We start from the raw sequence: 20,858 nt of genomic DNA, 5'->3' as shown, positions 1-20,858 counted from the left end.
AGCCAGACATTTAAGGAAATATTTCTCAGGTCACTAGCTGATCACAGAGATAACAGAACAGAAGTTTCAGACACTTCAGTGACCACACAACAAGGAATAATACACTTTGCAAAAATAATTTGGAAAGGTCACAAACTGAAAGCTCCAGCCCTCAACAGGGAAAAATCAGCACGGTCAGGGTGGGAAGGCAGGTTCTGTAGCACTGGCTGACTTAAAGAACTGGTCATGACTCAGGAACGTTGGACAGATTGACCTATTAAAAACTAAAATGATACATTCAGGTATAAAATTACACATAAATAGTATAATTTAAAATTGTACCATTTAGAATCCATGACTTCTTATAACCACTTTCAACACCCTTAATTACTGTCTTTCCTGTAAACAGCACCCCTCTATATTCAGCCTCACAAGTTATTACAGCAAGGTGCATTTTTATATTTTAAACTAACAAAAGGAAAAATCAAAAATCAATGTGTGAGATTGTCACAAGTGTCTCACTCATGCATTGCTGTCATATTCTATAATATATCATGTTTGTTTTTATATAAAATTAATGTCCCCAAATACTTAACAAGTAAAACTGGTGCTCCCAACACTCCCCCCTGCACTGTCTGGTGTGGGCACCCTAGCTGAGAAGACATCTAACTTTGCGGCATTAGAAGTATTAATATGTATGGGGTTTCACCATAGTTGACGAGCTAGAAAATTGTTTTCCCCTTTGACTCAGTAACCTCAAATTTTGGAGTAAGGGAGATTGGGGGGAAATAAACCAATAGAAGCAACAGCAGTACCTCAAAATGTTAACTTTGGAAATAAGTTTATTACAGATATAATTAGTTAAAATGAGGTCATAATGCAGTAGGCTGGGTTCCTAATCTGGTATGACTTATGTCCTCATAATGAAGACAGCATGTAAGTGTGGACACAGAATGTCATGTGAAGGAGGAGGATTGGAGTGATGCATCTGTAAACCAGGGAATGTCAAAGACTGCTGCAAACCACAGAAGCCAGGAAGAGGCAAGGAAGGCTTGATTGACATATTTCAGAGGGAGTCTGGCCCTGTCAACACCTTGGTTGTGAACTTCTAGCCTCCAGAATTGTGTGAAGCAAGTTGCTATTGTCTGAGCCACTCAGTTTGTGATGTTTTGTTACGGCATTCTAAGGAAACTAACACAATTGATTTTTGGTAAGGGCAAAGAACAAACGATGCTGAGAAAACAATATCCACATGCAAAGAAATTAAATTAGACCAGGGGTGGGCAAACTTTTTGACTCGAGGGCCACAATGGGTTCTTAAACTGGACTGGAGGGCCAGAACAAAAGCATGGATGGAGTGTTTGTGTGAACTAATATAAATTCAAAGTAAAGGAGCGGAGGGGAGAGCAAGAGAACCGGATAGAACAGCCGGATCCGGCCCGTAGTTTGCCCAAGGCTGAATTAGACCCTTACTTTATACCATATATAAAAATTATTTCAAATAATGGATCAAAGACTAATCTTAAAAGATAAAACTATTAAACTCTTAGAAGAAAACATAGAGGAAAGTCTTTATGACCATGGATTTAGCAATTATTTCTTTTTTAAAATTTTATTTATTGAATTGATTGGGGTGACATTGGTCAATATGAACATATAGGTTTCAGGTGTGGATCTCTGTGTTATAAAATCTGTATATTGCACCATGTGCCCACCACCCAAAGTCAAATCTTCTGTCTCCACATATTAGGACCCCTGTCTTCTCCCACCCCCTTCCTTCTGGCAGCCACCACTCTGCTGTTTATGTTCATAAGTTTCAGTTTTATATCCAACATATGAGTGAAATCATATGGTTCTTAGCTTTTTTCTGTCTGACTTATTTAATTTCACATAATGTTCTCAAGGTTCATCCATGTTGTTGCAAATAGCACTATTTCATCCTTTCTTATGGCTGAGTAGTAACACATCTTCTTTATCCATTCCTCTATCATGGGACTCTTTGGTTATTTCCGTGTCTTGGCCACCGTGAATAATGCTGCAATGAACATAGGAGTGCATATATCTTTGAGAATACATGATTTTGAGTTTTTTGGGTATATACCCAGGACTGGGGTTGCTGGGTCATATGGTAGCTCCATTCTTAATATTTTGGGGAATTAGAGAACATTTTATGGACTTGACCCCAAAGGCAAGGGAGGTAAAGGCAAAAATAAATAAATGGGACTATATAAAACTAAAAAGCTTTTGCACAGCAAAAGAAACTGACAACAAAAAGAGACAGCCAACCAGATGGGAGATATTTGCAAACAGTAGCTCCAATATTTAATTTCCAAAATATATAAAGAACTCGTAAAACTCAACACCAAACAAACTATAAAAAACAATAAAAAAGTGAGCAGAGAACTTGAAAATACATCTCCCCCACGAAGACATACAAATAGCTAGATATATGAAAAGATGTTAAACCTCATTGGCAATTAGGGAAATGCAAATCTAAACTACAGTGAGATACCACCTCACACCTGTTATGGTGGCCATTATCAACAAGACAAGCAGTAACAAGTGTTAGAGAGTTTGTGGAAAAAAGGGAACCCTCATTCACTACTGGTGGGAATGTAGACTAGCAGTGATTTCTTAAGTGGCATCAAAAGCACAGCTTATAAAAGAAAAAATAAGTCGGATTCATCAAAATTAAAAACTTGTACATCAAAGAATACTATTAAGATATTTTTATCTATTAATGATGGCTAAATTTTCTTTAATTTTCTTAACTATTAGAAATTTTCAAAGTAGAACATTTATTCTAGATTTAATCATAAATAAGAAATAAAGCCATGCTGAAATTATTTTGACATAATGTGCAAATTGAATTTTAAAAATGTATCTGAGAAAATTCATAGTCATTGATATCTCAAATCTGCAGTTAAGATTTCTAAAAACCATTGCAGTATATAATATGGAAGTTGTATGTTTGGTTTGTAATTTCACCTAAGATTGACGACTCAAATAATAGATTCACTTCTCTGATTTGTATTGATGATAGTGATGACTGGGTCACTGAATGAGAAGGAGGTAACATGTTTACGAGGTAGGTGAATGATGTGATTCCCATTAATAAAGGTGAAAACAAAACTAAAAGGAAACAAGAGAGTGAAAAGAAAACTCACAAAATGGCAGAAAATATTTGCAAAACCATGTATTTGATAAATAATGTCCAGAATATATAAAGAACTCCTAGAACTACAAAAACCCTCAAACAACCCAATTCATAAATGCACAAAGGACTTGAATAATATACAAATGGTCTATAAAACATATGAAAAATGCTCAACATCATTAGTGTTTGGGAAAATGCAAATCAGAACCACAATGAGGTATCACTTTATACCCACTAGGATAGCTGTAACTTAAAAACTTGAAAATAACAACTGGTGGTAAGGATATGGAAAAATTGGAACTTTTGTATATTGGTTGTGGGGATGTAAAATAGTGCAACTACTATAGAAAACAGTTTGGCAGTTCCTCAAAAACTAAACATAGAATTACCATATAACCCAGAAATTCTTAGTAAACACCCAAAGGAACTGAAAACAGATCCTTGTACAGCACGTTTATGGTGGCATTACTAACAGGAGCAAGAAGGTGGAAGCAACCAGAGTGTTTAGAAAAAGTGGTGAAGGCTATATAGCTTTGTGAAATGTACTTAATGCCATTGAATTGTGCACTGAAAAAAAAATTTAAACGATGCATTTCATGTTATGTATATTTTACCACAATTACAAAAAAAAAAAAAAAAAAGGCAAGTTCTTAAAAATGATAGTGCACAGGACTCATGAAAGTAAGTAAGCCTAGAAGGAGTTGGCAGGAAGAAAAGGGAATGTTTAAGGGATTAAAGATTGCAGGGTGTTTGAAGGGAAGATATTTATGGAGTAAGATCGAGAGAACTGAAACACAGTGATGTGCCACATAATGATGTTCGGTCAGCAACAGACTGGTATACAATGGTGGTTCCCTAAGATTATAATGGAGCTGAAAAATTTTCATTGTTTAATGACGTGGCAGCTTTCATAGCATCTTAGCAGAACACATCCCTCATGTGTTTGTGGTGATACTGGTGGAAACAAACCTTCTGCATCACAGTCCGGTAAAAGAATAACGCATACAATTATGTACAGTAGATAATATTGATGATGATAATAAATGACTTTTTCTGTGTACTTATTGTACTATACCTTTTATCATTTTTAGAGTGCACTTTTTCTACTTGTAAAAAAAGTTGGTTGTAACACAGTGTGCTGTGTTAGCCTGCAGCAACCCCATACATCTCCTATTTACCACATCTCTTAGTTGCATCATTTTCTCTTGTGCTTGATTTAATCTGGTGTTATTTTGTACAATTTTGTATATTATGCTTATAGTATATAGGCTTGCTTCTTGTAGTACAGGCTTGTAGCCGAAGAGCAGTAGGCAATACCACACAGCCTAGGTGTGTGGTAGGCTATAATATCTAAGTTTGCATAAGTGCACTTGATGTTTGCCAATGATGAAATCACCTAATGAAGCCTTTCTCAGAATGAATCCCCATTGTTAAGTAGACCATGACTATAACAGTGAGATGTGTTGCCTGATGTTTTGGAATGTTTGAATTTCAGTGGTCGAATGTTTCCAGTTAATACAATTGAGGATGTGACCATGGCTGTGGACTGCTAAATACAAGTAGAAAATGACAGTCTTGAGAATTGAACATGAATAAATTTACACAGGAGAGAGGGTAGAAAGCAAGCCTGAGTTGGATGGTGAAGATGAGTAGATGTCAGTGGTTGATTTGCAGGGGTCTCAAAGGAAAAATTATTTACTTCTACTCTATTTCTTTGTTGTGTACTTTTATGATAGTATTGACCCAGAGTTTGTTGAATATCTTTTTATTAGTCAAATTTTGGTAAGCCTGGTAGGTTGCCAGTGGCTAAGTCAGTCCTAAAGTTGAGAGGTGTAGAAATGGGCTCAGGCACTATTTCGGCTCTTCTATAGGCACAGAGGTGTTAATCTGTGTACATCAAGGTAAGTACACCAAAGGGGGAAAGCACTGGCCTCTTTATCTTGCTTTTAAAAGTGTGTAAGTGTGGGGGGAGTGTGGGTAAGGGGGAGGTAATCAACCAAAGACCTTGTATGCATATATGTATAACCCATGGACACAGACTATAGGGTGGTGAAAGCCTGGGGCTGGGGGTGGAAGTGGACTGGAGGGGATCAATGGGGTGATGGGTGGGGAGAGGGGACATATGCAATACTTTCAACAATAAAGAATTATTTAAAAAATAAATGAATAAAAAATGTATAAGCAAGTTGTTAAAGGTCTTTTCATTACAGTAGTTTTATTTTTTTTAGAAATATACATATTGTAGTGCTTCAAAAAATATCTTTTGGATAGAATCTGATTAAAATTTCATATTCTGAATCACATAATGATTGTTACAAAGTGTTTTCAATTTATAAATCAAAGAGAGGAAGCCATTTGGAAAGCCCACCTAATTAAATCCTACTTTGAAAGTAGTTTGTTTCAAAGTAGGATTTATTTTAATAGTAGCTCTAATTTTATTTTCTCTTGTGGCAGATCTTTTATATAATACTAGATGCCTGGTGCATTGGTTCATGCATCGGTGGGGTCCCTCAGCCTGGCCTGCAGAGAGCAGGCCAAAACCAGCTCTCTGACATCCCCAGAGGGGTCCCGGATTGTGAGAGGGCAGTTCTCGGGTGACGCACCCCAGAATCGGGCTCCCTTCTCTCTGGGTCCGGGTGCATCACCTGAGAACTGCAACTGCCAAGTCACTGAAGCTCGGCAGCTCCTGCATTCAGCATCTGTCCCCTGGTGGTCATTGTGCATCATAGCTACTGTTCAGATGGTCACTTAGGCTTTTATATATAGACTAGAGATCCAGTGCATGAAATTCGTGCACTGGGGGGGGAGGGTTGGTGGTGTCCCTCAGCCTGTCCTGTGCCCTCTCGCAGTCCAGGACCCCTAGGGAGATGTCCGACTGCCGGATTAGGCCTGATCCCCGTTGCTCCTTACCACCCACCTGCTTGCAGCTCCTTACCATTTGGCTTGCTGCCCATTAGCGCTGCCGCAGCGGCCACAGAGGCAGGAGAGGCTCCCTCCACCGACGCTGTGCTCGCCAGCCATAAGCCCAGCTTCTGGCTGAGTGGCGCTCCCCCTTTGGGAGCGCACTGACCACCAGGGGACAGCTCCTGCATTGAGAGTCTGCCCCCTGGTGGTCAGTGCTCATCATAGCGACTGGTTGTTCTGGTCATTTCACTGTAATGGTTGCTTAGGCTTTTATTATATAGAACTAGAGGCCTGGTGCACGAAATTCGTGCACGGGGGTGTGTGTCCCTCAGCCCAGCCTGCACCCTCTCCAATTGGGGACCCCTCGAGGGTTGTCCGACTGCCCTCTCACAATCCAGGACTGCTGGCTTCCAACTGCTCGCCTGCCTGCCTTCCTGATTGCCCCTAACTGCTTCTGCCTGCCAACCTGATCACCCCCTAACCACTCCCCTACCAGCCTGATTGATGCCGAACTGTTCCCCTGCCAGCCTGATTGCCCCGAACTGCCCTCCCCTGCAGGCCTGGTCACCCTTAACTGCCCTCCCCTGCAGGCCTGGTCCCCCTTAACTGCCCTTCCCTGCAGGCCTGGTTCCCCCCCACTGCCCTCCCCTGAAGGCCTGGTTCCCCCCAACTGCTCTCCCCTGCAGGCCTGGGTCCCCCCCAACTGCCCTCCCTGCAGGCCCAGTCGCCCCCAACTTCCCTCCTCTGCCAGCCTGGTCACCCCTAACTCCCCTCCCCTGCAGGCTTGATTCTCCCCAAGTGCCCTCCCTTGCAGGCCTGGGTCCCCCCCAACTGTCCTCCCCTGCAGGCCTGATTGCCCCCAATCACCCTCCCCTGCCGGCCATCTTGTGGTGGCCATCTTGTGTCCACATGGGGACAGCCATCTTGTGTGTTGGAGTGATGGTCAATTTGCATATTACTCTTTTATTAGATAGGATAGTCTCTGATTTATATTGACTTTCAAAATGTTTCCATTTTTCTTAGGAAAACGGGAAATCATTTTCACAACTTCATTAGTTGGCAAGATCTGAGAGCTATTGAACTTGTAAAATCTTGGAATAGTTCTCTTATAATGAAGGTAATATTTTTCTTCTCTGCAATTTGGATATTACTGGGTTTCCCTGTAAATACCCCTTAACTGTAGACTTTATTGTATAATCTCATACCTGTGCTGTTTTTGGACATTAATACGAGAATACACACATGCACACTTTCAAATCAGTAAATTTAATAATAGTTATGCAAAAGCATATGTGGTAGACTGAAGTGCTTAACAACTACACTTCAAGAAGTCTTGAGGAGGTTTGAGGTGGATTAGGGATTCACATGCTAGTGAGAATTCACGTTTTCATTCCTGGAGAAATGGAAAAAATATGTCCAGAAAAGATACAGCAATGTCCAAATTTCATCATCTTTTGTTATAAAAGTGGAGAATATGCACTGAGTGGCCAGATTATTATGATCTCTGAATGCATAATAATCCGGCCACTCAGAGTGTGTGTGTGTGTGTGTGTGTGTGTGTACACACACACACACACACACACACACACACACACACACATATATATATATATATATATATATATATATATATATATATATGTATGTATTACAGGCCCGGTGCATGAATTTGTGCATGGGTGGGGTCCAGCCAGCCTGGCCAGGGGGAGGGGACATGGGCAGTTGGCCAGCCTGCCTGGTCGAGGGGCCAATTTGCATATTAGCCTTTTATTATATAGGATATACACTGAGTGGCCAGATTATTATGTGTTCAGAGATCATAATAATCTGGCCACTCTGTATATTGAAATAGTAGACTAGCTGACTGCCATATGCTCTTAATATAATACCTGGCACATAGTAAGCAAGTGATGATGACAGACATAGTAGCATCCACACCATCTCACTCCTGGTGGGGAACTGAGTCAGGGGAAAGACAATTTTCCAGGTCATCAACTGTGGTAAAACCCACAATATTTGGTGTTATAATCAATATTGCATATTGATTATTTTAATACTTCTAATGCTGCAAAGTTAGATGTCTTCTCAGCTAGGGTGCTAACACCAGACAGCGCAGGGGGGAGTGTTGGGAGCACCAGTTTTACTTGTTAAATATTTGGGGACATAAATTTTATATAAAAACAAACATGATATATTATAGAATATGACAGCAATGCATGAGTGAGACACTTGTGATAATCTCACACACATTGATATTTCCTTTTGTTAGTTTAACATATAAAAATGCACCTTACTGTAATCACTTGTGAGGCTAATACAGAGAGGTGCTATTTATAGGAAAGACAGTAATTAAGGGTATTGAAAGTGGTTATAAGAAGTCATGGATTCTAAATGGTACAGTTTTAAATTATACTATTTATGTGTAATTTTATACCTTAATGCAGCGGTCACCAACTGGTGGTCTGAGGTAGCAGGTCTTTGGCTGGAGTGGCTGTAGAGTCCAGGAGGTGGTCTGTGAGGTCTGAAAGGTTGGTGACCACTGGCTTAAGGAAATCTTTGGAGCAGCATTCGCCAACCAGTGATCCATGAAGTCCGAAAGGTTGATGACTGCTGCGTTAATTTATCAGTTTAGTTTTTAATAGGTCAGTCTATCCAACATTCCTGAGTCATGACTAGTTTCTTAAGTCAGCTATGGCTAGCACTTCCAGTACTATGCTGAACAGGAGTGGTAAGAGTGGGCATCCCTATCTTGTTCCTGTTCTTAGGGGAAGTGGTTTTAGTTTTTGTCCATTGACTATGATGTTGGTTGTAGGTATGTCATATAAGGCTTTTATTATGTTGAGGTATGATTCCTCTATTCCTACTTTGCTGAGGGTTTTTAGCAAGAAAGCGTGTTTGGATTTTGTCAAATGCTTTTTCTCCATCAATTGATATGATATGACTGATTTTTATCTCTCAATTTGGCAGATGTTGTAGCACCCTTGCATCCCTGGAATAAATCCCACTTGGTCATGGTGTATGATCTTTCTAATGTAATGCTGGATCCAATTTGCTAGGATTTTGTTGAGTATTTTAGCATCTATATTCATCGGGGATATTGGCTTGTAATTCTCTTTCTTTGCAGTGTCTTTATCTGGTTTTGGGATTAGGGTAATTCTGGCTTCATAGAAAGAGCTAGGAAGTGTTCCTTCCTCTTGAAATTTTTGGAATAGTCTGAGGAGGATAGGTTTTAGTTCTTTGAATGTTTGGTAGAACTCCCCTGTGAAGCCATCTGGCCCAGGGCTTTTGTTTGCTGGAAGCTTTTTGATGACTGCTTCAATTTCCTCCATCGTTATAGGCCTATTCAGATTTTTTTATTCTTCCTGGTTGAGTTTTGGAAGGTCGTATTTTTCTAGAAATATGTCCATTTCTTCTATGTTGACCAATTTCTTGGAATAGAGTTGTTCATAGTATTTTTTACAACCCTTGTATTTCTGTGAGACTAAATCCAAGACTTCACCTCTTTCCTTTCTGATTTGGTTTATTTGGGTCCTCTCACTTTGCTTCTTGGTGAGCCTAGCTAGAGGTTCATCAATCTTGTTTATTCTTTCAAAGAACCAGCTCTTGTTTTTATTGATCTTTTGTATTGTTTTTTTGGTAGCTATGATCTTTATTTTTTTTATTGTTTAAAGTATTACATATAGTAGTACATATATCTCCTTTTCCCCCCCCATTGACCTTCCCCCAGCCTCCCCTACCCCCTGTCGCATGCCCTGATCCCACCCCCACAGTGTCTTGTGTCCATTGGTTGTGCTTATATGCATGCATACAAGTCCTTTGGTTGATCTCTTTCCCCCCCTCAAAACACTCCCCAGCCTTCCCACTGTAATTTGACAGTCTGTTCGGTGCTTTACTGCCTCTGTATCTATCTTTTTGTTCATCAGGTTATAATGTTCTTTATTTTCCATAAATGAGTGAGATCATGTGGTATTTTTCTCTCGTTGCCTGGCTTATTTCACTTAACGTAATTCTCTCCAGGTCTATTCATGAAGCTGCAAATGGTAAAAATTCCTTTTTTATAGCAACATAGTATTCCATTGTGTAGATGTACCATAGTTTTCTAATCCACTCATCTGCTGATGGGCATTTAGGCTGTTTCCAAATCTTAGCTATGGTGTATTGTGCTGCTATGAACATAGGGGTGTATATATCCTTTCTGATTGGTGTTTCTAGTTTCTTGGGATATATTTCTAGAAGTGGGATCACTGGGTCAAGTGGGAGTTCCATTTTTAGTTTTTTGAGAAAACGCCATACTGTTCTCCACAGTGGCTGCACCAGTCTGCATTCCCACCAGCAGTGCACGAGGGTTCCTTTTCCTCCGCATCCTCCCCAGCACTTGTCGTCTGTTGATTTGTTGATGATAGCTATTCTGACAGGTGTGAGATGGTACCACATTGTTGTTTTGATTTGCATCTCTCGGATAATTAGTGACTTTGAGCATGTTTTCATATGTCTCTTGGCTGCCTTTCTGTCTTTTTTCAAAATGATTCTATTTAGGTCCGTTGCCCATTTTTTTATTGGTTCATTTATCTTCCTTTTATTAAGTTGTATAAGTTCCCTGTAGATGTTGGAGATTAAACCTTTTCAGTGATAACATTTGCAAATATGTTCTCCCATGCAGTGGGGTTTCTTGTTGTTTTGTTGATGGTTTCTTTTGCTGTGCAAAAGCATTTTATTTTGATGTAGTCCCATGTGTTTATTTTCTCTTTAGTTTCCATTGCCCTTGGAGTGGTATCGGTGAAGAAATTGCTTCGGCATATGTCTGAGATTTCTCTGCCTGTGGATTCCTCTAGTATTTTTATGGTTTCCTGTCTTATGCTTAAGTCCTTTATCCATTTTCAGTTTATTTTTGTGTATGGTGTAAGTTGGTGATCTAGTTTCATTTTCATGCATGTATCTGTCCAATTTTCCCAACACCATTTATTGAAGAGACTTGACTCCATTGTATGTTCATGCCTCCTTTGTCAAATATTAATTGAGCATAGTGGTTTGGGTCGATATCTGGGTTCTCTATTCTATTCCATTGGTCTATATGTCTGTTCTTGTGCCTGTACCAGGTTGTTTTGAGAACAGTGGCTTTGTAATACAGCTTGAAATCTGATATTGAGATCCCACCTACTTTGTTCTTCTTTCTCAGGATTGCTGTGGCTATTCGGGGTCTTTTTTTATTCCAGATGAATTTTTAGAAAGTTCTTTCTAGGTCTGTGAAATATGCCGATGGTATTTTAAGGGGGAGTGCATTGAATCTATAGATTGCTTTGGGTAGTATGGACTTTTAATGATGTTGATTCTACCAATCCATGAACATGGTATGTTCTTCCATCTGTTTACGTCTCTTCTATCTCTTTTTTCAATGTCCTGTAGTTTTCCGTGTATAGGTCTTTTACCTCCTTAGTTAAGTTTATTCCTAGGTATCTTAATTTTTTTGGTGCGATGGTAAATGGGATTGCTTTTTAGTCTCTCTTTCTGTAAGTTCACTATTGGTGTATAGAAATGCCATAGATTTCTTGCCGTTAATTTTGTATTCTGCTACATTATTGATTTTTTACAGAGAGGAAGGAAGAGGGATAGAGAGTTAGAAACATCAATGAGAGAGAAACATCAATCAGCCGCCTCCTGCACACTCCCTACTGGGTATGTGCCTGCAACCAAGGTACATGCCCTTGACCGGAATTGAACCTGGGACCCTTGAGTCCACAGGCCGATGCTCTATCCACTGAGCCAAACTGGTTAGGGCATCTTTCAGGTTTTTTATGTACAATATCATGTCATCTGCAAATAAGGACAGCTTTACTTCTTCTTTTCCAATTTGGGTGCCTTTTATTTCTTCTTCTTGTCTAATTGCAATGGCTAATACTTCCAGTACTATGTCGAACAGGAGTGGTGAAAATGGGCATCCCTCTTTTGTTCCTGTTCTTAGGGGAAATGGTTTTAGTTTTGCCCATTGCGTATGATGTTGGCTGTGGGTTTATCATATATGGCTTTTATTATGTTGAGGTATGATCCTTCCATTCCCACCTTGCTGAGGGTTTTTATCAAGAAAGAGTGTTGAATTTTATCAGATGCTTTTTTTGCATCAATTGATATGACTATGTGATTTTTATCTCTCAATTTGTTTATGTGATGAATCACGTTTATTGATTTGCGGATGTTGTACCATCCTTGCACCCCTGGGATAAATCCTACTTGGTCATGGTGTATGATCTTTCTGATGTACTGCTGGATCCGATTTGCTAGAATTTTGTTGAGGATTTTGGCATCTATGTTCATGAGGGATATTGGCCTGTAATTCTCTTTCATTGTGTTGTCTTTATCTGGTTTTGGTATTAGGGTGATGCTGGCTTCATAGAAGGAACTTGGAAGTGTTCCTTCTTGAATTTTTTGGAATAGTCTGAGGAGGATAGGTTTTAGTTCTTCCTCGAATGTTTGGTAAAACTCCCCTGTGAAGCCTTCTGGCCCCGGGCTTTTGTTTGCTGGAAGCTTTTTGATGACTGCTTCAATTTCTTCCAGTTATTTAGATGAGATGTTTAGATTCTTCCTGATTGAGTTTTGGAAGGTTGTATTTTTCTAGGAATATGTCCATTTCCTCCAGGTTGTCCAGTTTGTTGGAATAGAGTTGTTCATAGTATTTTTTTAAACAATTCTTTGTACTTCAGTGGGGTCTGTTGTTATTTCTCCTCTTTCATTTCTGATTTTGTTTATTTGGGTCCTCTCTCTTTGCTTCTTGGTGAGCTTGGCTAGAGGTTCATCAATCTTTTTTATCCTTTCAAGAACCAGCTCTTGGTTTTGTTGATCTTTTGTATTGTTTTTTTGGTCTCTATGTCGTTTATCTCCGTTCTGATCTTTATTATTTCCTTCCTTCTGGTTACGCTGAGCTTTTCTTGTTGCTCTCTTTATATCTCTTCAAGTTGTATGGTTAGGTAATTTATTACCATTGTTTCTTGTTTTTTGCAGTAGGCTTGTAGAGCTATGAACTTCCCTGTCAAGACTGCTTACGCTGTGTCCCATAGATTTTGGATTGTTGTGTTTTCATTGTTGTTTATTGCCATGATGTTTTTTATTTCTTCCTTGATCTCTCTGGTAACCCAGTCATTGTTTAATAGCATGCTATTAATCTCCATGTGTTTGATTTTTTGGATTGTTTTTATTGTAGTTGATTTCCAGTTTTGCAACTATGATCTAAGATGCTTGATATGATTTCTATATTCTTGAATTTGAAGAGACTTTGCCTGTGACCCAATATATGGTCTATCTTTGAAAATGACCCATGTGCACTTGAGAAGAATGTATATTCTGTGGCTTTGGGGTGAAATGATCTGAAGATGTCAATTAATTCCATCTGGTCTAGTGAGTCATTTAGGATTGATGTTTCTTTGCTGATTTTTTGTTTAGAGGATTTGTCCAATGGTGATAGTGGGGTATTAATGTCTCCTACTATGATTGTATTGCTGTCATTCTCTCCCTTAATATCCCCGAGGAGTTTTTTTGTCTATTTGCGTGCTCCTGTATTGGGTGCGTATATGTTTACCAGAGTTATTTCTTCTTGTTGGATTTCTCCCTTTAGTATTTTGAAGTGGCCTTCCTTATCTCTTGTTATGTCCTTCACTTTGAGATCTAATTTGTTAGATATAAGTATTGCTACCCCAGCTTTTTTTTCATTTCCATTCGCCTGGAAAATCTTTTTCCATCCCTTCATCTTCACTCTGTGTGCGTCTTTTTTTCTGTGGTGGGTTTCTTGTAGACAGCAGGTATATGGGTCATGTTTTCTTATCCAATCCGTTACCCTTTGTCTTTTGATTGGTGCATTTAATCCATTTACATTTAAAGTTATTATTAATAGGTACTTGTTTGTCACCATTTTTATTCTTTACCCATGTGTTCTTCTTTGCTTCCTATTTCTTTCTTTCTTCTTTTTTTTTTTTACAGCAGACCCTTTAGCATTTCTTGCATTGCTAGTTTGGTGGTAGTAAACTCCCTTATTTCTTTTTTGTCTATGAAGCTCCTGATTTCACCTTCAATTTTGATTGATAGCCTTGCTGGGTACAGTATTCTTGGATTTAGACCCTTCCTTTGCATGTCTTTGTATATTTCATTCCATTCCCTTCTGGCCTGATGTGTTTCTGTTGAGAAATCAGTCGCTAGTCTGATGGGGGATCCTTTGTAGGTAACTTTCTGTTTCTCTCTGGCCGCTTTTAAGATTCTCACTTTGTCATTGGTGTTTGCCAATTTGATTATAATGTGCCTTGGCATCGGTCTTTTGGGGTTCATTTTGCTTGGGACTCTGTGAGCGTCTTGGATTTTTGTGGGTTTTTTTCTTTCCTATATCATTGTTTTCTGTCATTATTTCTTCAAACAGGTTTTCTATTCCTTGCTCAGTTTCCTCTCCTTCTGACACCCCTATTATGTGGATGTTGTTTTGTTTCCTGTTGTCCCAAAGTTCCCTTAGGCTCTCCTCCGGTTTTTTAAATTTTTTTTTTTTCTAGAAGCTGCTCTGCTTGGGTATTTTTTCCTACCTTGTCTTCTAGCTCACTGATGCGGTCTTCTGCTTCTTCTAGTCTGCTGTTGATGCTTTATATTGAGTTCTTTACAGCAGCGATGTCATTTTTCATTTCCTCTTGGTTCTTCTTTATTTCCTCTTGTTCTTACACATTTTGTCGAATTTGTCTTCCATTCTTTTCATCCACCTTATGAGCATTTCTCTGAATTCTTTCTCTGACAGGTTGCTTGCCTCCATTTCGTTTACTTCCTTTTCTGGTGATTCCTGCTTTTCTTTCATATGTGGGCTTTTTTTGTGTCTCCCCATGATCTCTCTTCTCTGGGTGTCTGGTTATGTAGTTCTCTCTCTCCTGCGTTGATTTAAAGGCACAAAATACAACACAACAAGGTACAGTGCACCAGGCACTGAACACAATGTATTCACGATATTAATAACCCCAAATAAAGGTGACCACCAGAGAAAGGCAAATTAGAGGATAGGAGGGAAAGGAGAAGAGAAAAAAAAAAGTAGTGCAAAAATGAAATTGGGAAAAGAAAAAAAAAGTAAGAGAGAAAAGAGAGAGAATAAGAAAGAAGAGGGGAAAAAACTATATATATGGGGAGAAAACCCCAATAGAACAGCTACTAATCCCAGCACATGCCAGCAACAAGTACCTGGAGGTGAATGCAAACTACAAACAACAACTAATATCGAGTGACGTGAGGGAAAACAGAAGCAAAAAACAAACAAAAACAAAACAAAAAATGAAAAGCAAAACAATCTCACAAACAAGCATAAAAAATCGATATAATCAATAACCAAGCAAACAAAAACAAAAGGACAGAGAGAAAAAAAATTTAAATAGTAAATATAGAGAAGAGAGAGGTGTGTATGGATTTGGAGCAGGGGATTGGAAATTAGATACATAAGTAGGGTCAAATTTTAACAGGGGTAAAAAGAAGGAGTAGGGAAAATCTAAAGCAGGAATAGGGTAAGATAAACAGGACAACAAAAGGGGAAAAGTGAGGAAGAGAGTAATGGCATAAAGGTAAAGTTGAGATAGAGTAAAATGATGCTAAAGGAAAAGTGAAAATAGAATGTAGAACACTAATCCCAAAGTAAAATAAAGAGAAAATAAAATGACACTTTTTTGAAAAACATAAAGTAGTAGTAGTAATAATACTGATTGAAAATAAAAATGTAATAATCAAAAAAGTAAAATCAAATGAGCAAAAAAGAAAAAAAATTAGTTTCTTAAGTAAAATATGAAAAAAATAAAAATGTGCAGTAGTGAAGGTCATTCACTTCCTCTACTGTTCTTTTTGGCACGCCTGTTTCTTAGTCAGGACAGTATTGAAGTTCCCTGTATTCCACTGCTCCTCTGTGTTGTAAGCCAGTCCTGATATTTAAGCAAGCAGTACATCTTTATTTATTGTATTCCTTTATTTGTGTTTACAGAAGAGTCAATTTGTGATTCAACCGCTGGGTGACAATGTTTCTGGATTAACCTCCGGGTCTGTAGGTCCTCTCTAGCTAGTGTTTAGATTTTGTTTTCCCTGTGGCACTTAATATTGGTTTGGGGGCGTGGGTTTCCCCAGAGCTGGTTCTCTGATGGTTATTCCTCGCTCTGATCCCCAGGTTCCAGAAAAACAATTTTCCCCTGCAATCTCTTAAAGTGTCCCCAATTGGGTGATCCTATGTATTGGGCTTAGTAATCAGAAGCAAGGATTTAAAGAGGGGGAAAAAAAGAGCCAGAGTAAGTGTGCGAACTCCGGGGCTGCGCGCAAGTCTGTACAGTCTTTTTTTCCCCTTGGGTCTAAGCAGCTGGCACACTTTTAAAAATTTTAGGCTGGAGAAACCAAGATGGCACCATAGGTAAACACCTAAACTGCTGCCTCACACAACAATATCAAAACTACAACTAAAAGACAAAACGGACACCATTGAGAACCACAGGAAAGCTGGTTGAATGGAAATTCTACAACTAGAAGAAAAGAGGAAAGCACATTGAGACTCAGAGGAGCTGCAAAAGGCTGAGGTACGGAGACTCGTACGCGGAGAGGACGGGCAGCTGTGTGCGTGGCTGGCTTTCTAAAGTGGGATTGAGAAGGAAGCTTCCGACTGCACTGAACTCCAGTCCCAGGTGAGACACTGGGAAACCAGACTCATTCTGGGGGAATCTGTACTGTCAGGAAAAGAGAAAGCACACTGAGACTTGGGAACTGCAGAAGGCAGAGGTCCGGAGGCGCGCGTGCACAGAGAGGACTGACTGCTGAATGCACAGGAGGCAGAGTGCGTGGCTGGCTTTCTAAAGCGGGAGGGAGATGGAAGCTCCCAACTGCGCTGAACTCCAGTTCCAGGCAAGTTTCTGGGAACTCTGACTCATTGGGGAGAAACTGGACTGTCTGGCAGCGGGCAAAACTCGAGGGTGGCTTTCTCTCAGAGGTGCTTGCAGCAATTACCGAGGGACACTGAGACCCAGGGGCCTCATAGGGCAGGGCTGACGGGAAACCAAGACTGTCTGCTCCGCCCTGAAACTTCGCCCCATGCAAGCTAAGCACAGAGGCTTTTGCAATTTTGCAAGTCTTGTCTCATAAGAGTGTCTCCAGCACAGAAGTTCTCCCAGTGTAGACATAGCTGATCCTCACAGCCAATTGGCCTGGATGTCAATTCCTCCCAGTGATACCAACAACAATCAAGTCTTAACTACAACAAGGCTGTACACACAGTCCACAAAGGGGTGCACCAAGAGTATCCACCTCAGGTAACTGGGAGGCTGAGCCACTGTGCCCTAGAGGACACCTAGCAAACAAAGCTACTCTACCAACTCAGGGAAGCAACAAAAATGCGGAGACAAAGAAACAAGTCACAAACGAAAGAAATGGAGGAAAACAAACAACTGGATATAGAGTCCAAAACCACAGTTATAAGGTTTTTCAAGAATTTCCTAGAATAGGCCGATAAATTTAGCGAGACCCTCAAGGATATGAAAAAGGACCAACTTGGCGGAGAAACCCTAAACTGCCTCGCACAACAATTTCAAAACTACAACTAAAAGACAGAACGGACACCATCCAGAACCACAGGAAAGCTGGCTGAGTGAAAATTCTACAACTAGAAGGAAAGAGAAAAGCTCACAGAGAATTGGAGGTATGGCAAAGGGTCTTTGTGCGCGCAGAGAGGAAGGATGGCTGAGAGCCTGGCTGACTTTCTCTGGCGGAAGGGGGAAGGAAGCCCCCAACCTTACTGAACCCCAGTTCTGACTGCACTGAACCCCAGTCCCGGGTGAAACCCCGTGGACCCAGGCTCATACAGGGGGCGTCTGGACTGTCAGATAGAGAGAAAGGCACCCGGAGACTCGGAGACCCAGGGGAGACCCAGGGAGCCCCGGTGGGCAGGGGTCTGGAGATGCGCGCGCCAGTGCACACAAAGGCTGTGGAGGTTGCCACAGGCTTTCCCTAGTGGAAAGGAGTCGGAAGCTCCTGACTGCCCTGAACCCCAGTTCTGACTGCACTGAACCCCAGTTCCAGGCGAGCCCCTGGGGACCCACGCTCTTACAGGGGGAATCTGGACTCTCGGGCGGAGACTCGGGAGCCGGGGAAGGCAGAGGTAAAGGCGTGCGCACAAGGGCAAGGCTGACTGGAAGTCAAGACTGTCTGCTCTGCCCTGAGACTCCACCCCATCCAAACTGAGCAAAGAGGCTATTGCAATTTGGCAAGTCTAATCCTATAAGGCTGTCTCCAACACCGAACTTCTCCCAGCGTAGACACAACCTAACCTTACAGCCAACTGGCCTGGAGGTCAATTCCTCCCAGTGATACCAACAACAATCAAGAATTAACTACAACAAGGCTGTACACACAGTCCACAAAGGGGTGCACCAAGAGTATCCACCTCAGGTTAAGTGTGAAGGCCGACCCGCTGGGCCATATAGTTAACCTAGCACACAAATCTACCCTACCAACTCGGGGAAGCAGTGAAAATGTGGTGTCAAAGAAACAGATCACCAACGAAAGAAATGGAGGAAAATAAACGACTGGATATAGAATTCAAAACCACGGTTATAAGGCTTTTCAAGAATATCCTAGAAAAGGCCGATAAATATAATGAGACCCTTGAAGATATGAAAAAGGACCAACTAGAAATTAAACATACACTGACAGAGATAAAAAATATTATACAGAGACCCAAAAACAGACTAGAGGAACACAAAAATCAAGTCAAAGAATTGAAATACAAAGAAGCAAAAAACACACAACCGAAAAAGCAAAAAGAAAAAAAAATCCAAAAAGTTGAAGATAGTGGAAGAAGCCTCTGTGACAACTTCAAGCATACCAACATCAGAATTATAGGGCTGCCAGAAGAAGAGAGAGAGCAAGAGACTCAAAACCTATTTGGAGAAATAATGACTGAAAACTTCCCCCACCTGGTGAAAGAAATAGACTTACAAGTCCAGGAAGTGCACAGAACCCCAAACAAAAGGAATCCAAAGAGGACTACACCAAGACACATCATAATTAAAATGCCAAGAGCAAAAGACAAAGAGAGAATATTAAAAGCAGCAAGAGAAAAACAGTTAATTACCTACAAGGGAGCACCCATACGATTGTCAGCTGATTTCTCAACAGAAACTATGCAGGCCAGACGGGAGTGGCAAGAAATATTCAAAGTGATGAATAGCAAGAACCTACAACCAAGATTACTCTATCCAGCAAAGCTATTATTCATAATTGAAGGTCAGATAAAGAGCTTCACAGATAAGAAAAAGCTGAAGGAGTTCATCACCACCAAACCAGTATTATATGAAATGCTGAAAGGTATTCCTTAACAAGAGGAAGAAGTAGAAAAAGGTAAAGATAAAAATTATGAACAACAAATAAATGTCTATCAAGAAGTGAATCTAAAAATGAAGTGAATAAAGAATCTGATGAATAGCATAAACTGGTGAATATAATAGAATCGGGTATAGAAAGGGAGTGGACTGACAATTCTTGGGGGAAATGGAGTGTGCGGGGTGCAGGAAGAGACTGGACAAAAATTGTACACCTATGGATGAGGACAGTGAGGGGGGAGGTAAGGGCAGAGGGTGGGGTGGGAACCGGGTGGAGGGGAGCTATGGGGGGAAAAAAGAGAAACAATTTTAATAATCTGAACAATAAAGATTTATTAAATTAAAAATAAAATAAAATTTTTAGGCTGTCCTTTTACTCCCAGATCAAAATAGGTTGCTTTTTAGAGTTCCCTTCTGTTAGCAGCTCTGAGGACCCCCTTCCACATTCATGGATTACGCCAGCCCCAACAGCCACAGATTTTTCTTGGCGCAGACTTCCCCAGGTTCTCCAGCTCCCGCAGTGCGCGTGTTTCTTTCTCCTGCCGGGATCACAGACCTCACCTTATCCCAGGTGAAATCTGACCTTTCCATGAGGGAACTCCTCTGAATCTGCATGCTTGCGCCACTTGGGGACCGGTGTTCTCAGTCATTTGTTCCGAGGTGGGTTTCTTATGGACAGCATATCTATGGGTCATTTTTTCTTATCCATTGGTGGGTGCCGTAGTTGTACATTCCCCGGGCTTTTCAGGCTTCCGATAACATCCACTTTCCTCTTCAAGATGGCGCGGTCTCCATGTCCAAGCCTGTCGCTCCGGGAGGGAACCCAGCAGTAGTGGGGGCTGCCTGGTCAGGGGAGCCCAGTCCAGCAGTCCCTCACAGTCTGCTGGAGTATAGCTGTCCCTCAACTCACCAAAAAACACTCCCCGTGCAACCACATACTCTCCCTTTGTTTTCTCACTCACACACTATCTTGCAGTCTGCCTTCCCGTCAGCAGCCATGTTCTTTCTCTCTATGATCTTTATTATCTACTTCCTCAACTCACTGTCGACTTTTCTTATTGCTCTATTTCTAATTCTTTAAGTTGTAGAGTTAGATAATTTATTATCAGTTTTCTTGTTTTTTGAGGTAGGCCTGTAATACTATGAACTTGCCTCTCAGGACTGCTTTCACTGTGCCCTATAGATTTTGGATTGTTGTATTTTCATTGTCATTCATTTTCAGGATGTTTTTAATTTCTTCTTTGATCACTTTGGTAACACAGTCATTGTTTAATAGCATGCTATTTAGCTTCCAAGTGTTTGAATTTTTTTGATTGTTTTTTATTGTAGTTGATTTCTAATATTATGCCATTGTGATCTGAGAAGATGCCTGCTATGGTTTCAATCTTATTTATTTGGAGAGACTTTGCCTGTGACCCCATATGTGGTCTCTCTTTAAAAATGTCCCATGTACACTTAAGAAGAATGTGTAT

General features: G+C 40.5%; 1 protein-coding gene across 8 annotated transcripts in view; it reads left to right on the top strand.

The window, feature by feature from the left end:
* The window catches only part of GK5 (glycerol kinase 5), a 161,518-nt gene that overhangs the window by 45,058 nt on the left and 95,602 nt on the right, over positions 1-20,858 (top strand). For 6 of the 8 annotated variants that reach the window (XM_080657390.1, XM_080657385.1, XM_080657384.1 and 3 more), the window contains one exon: positions 7,064-7,157. The exons of the other annotated variants lie outside the window; for them this stretch is intronic. In XM_080657390.1, coding sequence (XP_080513516.1) covers positions 7,064-7,157 — 94 coding nt within the window. The remainder of the gene's footprint in view (positions 1-7,063; positions 7,158-20,858) is intronic. 8 annotated transcript variants of the gene reach the window in all.

Source organism: Plecotus auritus (genome assembly GCF_963455305.1).
Source record: "Plecotus auritus genome assembly, chromosome: 2".
Taxonomy (NCBI): domain Eukaryota; kingdom Metazoa; phylum Chordata; class Mammalia; order Chiroptera; family Vespertilionidae; genus Plecotus; species Plecotus auritus.
Note: the sequence above shows the minus strand (reverse complement) of the source record. Positions and strands in the feature narration are given on the sequence as shown.